Genomic DNA, 6,339 nt, shown 5'->3' on the forward strand with positions numbered 1-6,339 from the left:
CTCTGGAGGAGCTGTGTAGTCTTTCATTGGGTAACTCTGGCAAAACCTGCTTTCTTGCCTTTCCTTCCCTTCTAGGTGACCCCCTCCACGCCGCCTGCTTTCCACAACTGCCTTTGGAGAAGAAAGTGAGTCTAAAAGACCTCCTCACAATGCGGTGTTGGTACGTTATTATTCACGCCTAACCCATTCCCCACCAACACACATAACATTTACACTTCAATAAGAAGAGTGAGAGATTCCTTTTAATCTAAATGAAGCTGTGACTCCTGAATGGGAAATTTCAGGCACCAAGAACTCTGCATGAATGTGGTATTATTCCTATTATTCCTGCCAATTCTTCTGCTTTCATACCCTCCTTACACCCTGGCCAAAGAGTTCACTAAGCGACTCACCCACCCGATGTTAATCTACCGACTGTCCTGCACAGGGAGCTATGAAGCACCCCAGTGCAATCCTACTCTGGGTCTCAGTTGAGCTGGTGACCTTTCCATCATCTCCCTGATGCCAGTTGCTCTGGGCCTCTGGTGCTTGCCCCATAGAGATGGCAACTCAGTTGGATTAATAGCATAGGTCTGAATACTTCCCTGGTGATCCAGTGGCTAAGACTGCAGGCTCCCAGTGCAGGGGCCCAGGTTGGATCCCTGGTCAGGGAACTTATATCCCACGTGCTGCAACTAAGAGTTTGCAAGCTGCAACTAGAGAAGTGGCATCCTTCAATGAAGATCAAAGATCTCGTGTGTGGCAGCTAAGACCTGGTGCAACCAAATAATTCAATAAAATAAAAACAAATATTTTAAAAAACAGCAGAGGTCGAGACTCTTGACTCCTGTTTGTATTTGGTATTAGAGTCCTGTCTATTCCTTACCCATAGATTTCCATGTCTCACACCTTCTCTCTGGACTGTTGTCCTGGGTTGCCTGCCCCCTACACATATATTACCCTCCCCTCCCCCTGCTCTCCTGGCAAAGACCTTTAATTTTATATTCTTGCTCTTTCCCAAGCCCAGTAATCAGTATGAATTCCTCACCCTCTGCTTAAGTCTTGGTCGTCCTCCCCAAATCAGATCTTGTGAATGCTACTTAATGTAGCTGCCATGGCAGGGTGCGGAGTGGGGGGTGAAATGGGGAGGGGACTGAAAGCCACTCATGCCACAGGACGTGCTGAGGGAGTGAGTGACCTGGAGGAGGGTGGTGTGGGATACTGTAGTGTCACGGTCTTCGTAGACCAGGACCTGGGGACTGGAGTCAATGAGAAGAAGGACACAGGGTCCCAAGTCTTGAGTGAAACAAGGGTCCTTTATTTGAAGAAATGCATGCTTATATATCTTCAGTAAAATGATTACTCAACCATTAAAAATAATGAAATTCCACCAGTTGCAACAAAATGGATAGTCCTAAAAGGTCACTGAAGAGAGTCACTGAAGAGAATCCAAGCAGGTGCTCTTTCCCATGATCTCAGTCCTGAGAACTGCGTGCAGCTCTGTTCATTTCTGTTTCCCAGGAACTGAAAAGCAATAGAGAGTCCTTGAGAAAGGGCACACAAAGGAAGAAAACAACATATTGGATCCCTTCAAGTTGAGCGTCCCCTGACACTGTAGGGAGAGCCCCGGGTGGGATCCCAGGAGATCTGGGCTGTGCTCTGCCACTGGCCTCTGGCTTGGGACACGTGGTCCAGCAGATGTCCACGGAGGCACCGTCCCTTTTGACTAGAAACATGCCCTTTGAAGAGAGCAGGCACAGGTACAGCTGACTGGTGCTCCAAGGCTAAGGGAACGCCTTGGCTCTGACAGGGACGGGATGGGCTGGTAACCCCAGGGAATTTTAGAGGAGGGACTGAGGGGTAAAGACAGGGCTGTGTGGCAGAAGCCATGCCTGACACCTCTCTGTATTTCGCTTTCCCGTCTTAGTGAGGAGAAGGATACTGACCTCCAAAGTGTCTCCCAAGAAAAAGAACACTGAGACTGTGGAGGGGCAGATGGACTCACTTGGGACTGTAGGGACCAAGGATGGCTTCAGGGAAACAGGACACAGGGGACTTCCCTGGTGGTTCGGTGGCTAAGACTCCATGCTCCCAAGGCAGGGGGCCTGGGCTCCATCCCTGGTCGGGGAAGTAGATCCTACATGCCTCAACAGCGCACATGGACCAGGCACTGGGACACCCCAAGAGGAAGCCTCCAGCAAGGGGCATGGAGGAAACCAAGAGCCAGGGCCTCCAGGGATGGAAGTAAGCAGAGCCAGGAGGCAAGTGGGGGCTTCCTGTCTTGAGTATTGGGCAGGAGATGGACCCCTGTATGTAGGGCTTGGGGAGGAAGTGGTGAGGTTGGGAAAAGAAAAAGAAAAAAGGGAAGTTTAGTTTCTAAGTCCACTCCCCAAAGAGTTCCTAAGACTAGCAATGGATCCACTCTATTCCCTGAGGGCCTGAGTCATTGTCCCGCTGGAAGGCAGTCCCTAGCCCGAGGCTGGTTCTCTGTGCCTCGCTTTGGGCTGAGTAGTTCCACCTCCAAAAAGGCATGAAGATCTAGGACCAAACCTGCAGCCCCCAACTACTCTAATTTCTTTAATACCTTTCTGGAAACTGAGTGCAAAAGGCCACAGGCCATCTTGCATACGTGGGGGGAGGTCTTTTCTTGTGAATTTCAGAGTCTGGCACAGGAGATCAATAAGGGAAGGAATGGTCCCTGTACAGTCAGCTGATGGCCCTCCCTAAAATACAGGGGAGCACCTCTCACACCCAGTCTGAACGGAGAAAGACTGAGGTCCTCAACCAGCCCATAGCACCTGGATGCGGAACATTCAGACTTTGAAGAAGGTGGAATACAAGCTCAGAAAGACTCGGGTCTCTTCCTCTACAGAAAACCGAGATAATAATCAGCTGGTAACACTTGGCTTTTTGCAAAGTTTGCTCTGTTGAACGGAGAAGGCAATGGCACCCCACTCCACTACTCTTGCCTGGAAAATCCCATGGACGGAGGAGCCTGGTGGGCTGTAGTCCATGGGGTCGTGAAGAGTCAGACACGACTGAGTGACTTCACTTTCACTTTTCACTTTCATGCCTTGGAGAAGGAAATGGCAACCCACTCCAGTGTTCTTGCCTGGAGAATCCCAGGGACGGGGGAGCCTGATGGGCTGCCGTCTATGGAGTCACACAGAGTTGGACACAACTGATGCCACTTAGCAGCAGCAGCAGCTCTGTTGAAATAGGTGAAAAGCAAACTGAGGGGAGGAGGATAACACTTAGGCGCCGGAGTGACAGGCACTGGGCTTGCACTGAGAGGCGGAAAAGATACTATCTGCCCTTGGAACTCTTTGTGGGGTGTGTTAGATGTAATTACAATAAGGTGTGACAAGGGCTTCGGGTGAAGGTGAGGATGTGGTGAGAGTTCAGTGATGATGTCCTGGAGGGAAGAGGTAACAGAACTTTGACCTGTGACTACCAGCGAGTTCCCAGGGAAGGGAGAAAAAGGACTTTGTAGCCAGACAGAAGATAAGAAGAAAGCCATTGATAAGTGAACAAGCACCATGAATTCAAGGGACTATGAGGCCATGCGCTGCGCCCTGTGATGAATGGGTAGTCTAGAGAGGCAGGCCGGTCTTCTCTGATAAGCTAAGGGCTGAGGTGGGGGTGGCGGGGATTTAAGGATGAAACAAGACCAGCTCTACACCCTCATGGAGCTTCGGTCTCACTGGGTTAGAAAACAGGCACCCAACCATCAATGATGAATGGTAACTCTTTTCTGATTGGGTGACAGGACCAGTGCTCATAGCATAGAATCAGCAAAGTCGCTGGAATTGACAACATTGTCTAGTCTTCCTGTCAACAAGTTGAAAATATGTGGGCTGGTTTAAGCTTTGGTAGGATGACGCTAGGTAGAATCCTAGCAGATTGAACAAATTTTTCCAGAAAATAATATTTATGGATAGGATTTTTTTTTTTAACCAACTTTCACTTCCAGTATGGTGAGGGAGCAAGTTAGGGTCAGGTTCCTTTTCTCACCAGAAAGCTGTCAAGATGCACCTGAATCAGAGCAAAATGATGATAATAATAAAATACAAAATTAGCATTTCCCCCCTCCCAAAAGAGAAAAGACTGTATCTTAAAAAAATTGAAAACCATTTCAAATCCCAATTTTACAAAAAGTTATTTTAATGTCCAAACGAAATTAACTTGTCCTCAAGAAAATACTGGAGACAGTGGAATTGAAACCTTTGAACCAGAGATGGAGTGCATTCTCACACAGGGGAAGGAGATCTTTTGTATTAGTTGGTGAGGGCCCAAGGTATAACAAACGTCACACTCTTCCGCCATCTTCCCCAGCCATTCTGCTTGGCCTGGCTTTCCTCTTGTGTTCACTAACATGTTTTCATTCCAGTCTCAGCAGGCTTAGGTCACTTTGTCACATTGTAACATTTGAAGGGCCACTTTGAGAGACTTTGCTGGAGGGATAGTGAGAGACATCATTCCATTGCTCTTGGCTGCTCCCCTCCTTCACTCCCTTCCCACTTTTCATCTCAGGTGGTGAAAAGCACCCAGATCTTTACACCTTTAGAACTTTCCAGCAGTCAAGTCCCTGAAGATGGAATGAATTACTACAAGGGGTGGTAAGCTTCTTGGCCCAGAATTTAGTCAGAAAGGGCTGGAGGACCACCCGGAAGGGAGGATGTGGACGGGATACTGGTGTGAGCTGTGGTCAGACCCATCCTGTTGGGTCCTCTGGGTGCCAAGGGTACGACTGGGAATCAAATGCCTGGTGCACTCTATGAGTGGCAGGAGTTCAGACTGGGGTGAGATTAGCATGCTGCTTTTAGGGAAGGCTTCCAGGGGAGCACCAGGACAGGTTTTTTTTGTTGTTTAGTTGCTCAGTGGTGTCCGACTCTTTGCAACCCCATGGACTGCAGCACACCAGGCTTCCCTGTCCTTCACCATCTCCCAGAGATTGCTCAAACTCACGTCCATTGAGACAGTGACTCCATCCAACCATCTCGTCCTCTGTTACCCCCTTCTCCTCTTGCCTTCAATCTTTCCCAGCATCAGGGTCTTTTCCAGTGAATCAGCTCTTTATATCAGGTGGCCAAAAGACTGGAGCTTCAGCTTCAGCATCAGTCCTTCCAGTGAATATTCAGGACTGATTTCCTTTACGATCGACAGGTTTGATCTCTTTGCAGTCTAAGGGACTCTCAAGAGTCTTCTCCAATACAGCAATCTTCTTTATGGTCCAACTCTCACATCCATAGATGACTACTGGAAAAACCATAACTTTGACTATCCATACCTTTGTTGGCAAAGTGATGTCTCAGCTTTTACGCTATCTAGGTTGGTCATAGCTTTTCTTCCAAGGAGCAAGCATCTTCAAATTTCAGATTTCTGGTAGGGAAGGAGTCATGACCCTGCATCCCTAAGACAGCACCAAGTTGAGGAAGCAGAGAAGGTTGCAGGGCTGACATGCAAGATGTGCTTCTGCCTGAGTCTGAAGTCCCCAAGGTGGGTGGGTTTGATGGAGTCTAGGCTGGGTTTCACTCCAGCTCTGCCCTGTGCTCTTGGGCAGGTTACTTCACCCTGTAGAACCTCAGTTTTCTTATTTGTCACACGGAGCTTTACCTACTTCACAGAGTTTCAGTACAGGTCACATAGGAGTCCTGAAGCATGTAGTCCAGGATCTGGCTCCCTGCAGGGGCTCAATAAGTTATCATTTATTTCATTCCTCCTCTCCCAATCTCCCGTGCCAGGATGTCTCTCTCTAGTTTCTTCCCTCTGGACTCGTTTCTCTGGGTGGCTGGTGCTGGGAGCTGACTTGGCAACCTCAGGCTGGGAGCACTGCCTTCCCCTCCGCACACAGTGGGAGGCGCCTGGGCAAGATTTGGGAGCTCGCCAGTGCAGACAGGTATTTCCAGTCCGGCCAGAGAAGAATATGTGGAGGTGGAGGTGGCGATGGGGATGGGGGAGGAGATCAGAGGGGCGGGGTGGATCCCCTGGGAGGAGGGCGGGGAGTCCTGCTCCCTGCCTGGTGCTTCTGCCCTCCAGGCTCGGGTTTCAACCCTAGCTGCCGCATCTGCGGTTAAGCCCGTTAGGCGAAGGGAGGACGTCTAAGGTGGCTTACCCAGGAAGGAGGGAGTGCAAGGAACCAGCTACGGGTCAGCTCCTGCGACCCCGGGAGCCCGGGCCTTGACCCGCTTAGCCTCGCAAGCTTGCAGCGGGAAGCGGCCGACCGAGCCGTCTTTCCACGCTTCGTCGTATCGAGCTCCACCAGGGGGCGACCCGGGCCCACGTGCCACGGAGCCCTGCTTTCCCGAAACTACAACTCCCAGGCCGCTCGGGGGTCGCGCCCGCCTTGCCTCGCCTTCT

At 50.2% G+C, this 6,339-nt stretch overlaps 1 protein-coding gene across 1 annotated transcript in view; it reads left to right on the top strand.

Annotated features, from left to right (window-relative positions):
• SLAMF9 (SLAM family member 9) overlaps positions 1–1,824 on the top strand; it is a 61,261-nt gene extending 59,437 nt beyond the window's left edge. Inside the window, exon 4 of the mRNA XM_044944153.1 lies at positions 76–1,824. Within this exon, the coding sequence (XP_044800088.1) occupies positions 76–182 (107 nt within the window). The 3' untranslated portion in view covers positions 183–1,824. The remainder of the gene's footprint in view (positions 1–75) is intronic.
• The last annotated feature ends 4,515 nt before the right edge of the window (positions 1,825–6,339 follow it).

Source organism: Bubalus bubalis, chromosome 6 (assembly GCF_019923935.1).
Source record: "Bubalus bubalis isolate 160015118507 breed Murrah chromosome 6, NDDB_SH_1, whole genome shotgun sequence".
Lineage (NCBI taxonomy): Eukaryota > Metazoa > Chordata > Mammalia > Artiodactyla > Bovidae > Bubalus > Bubalus bubalis.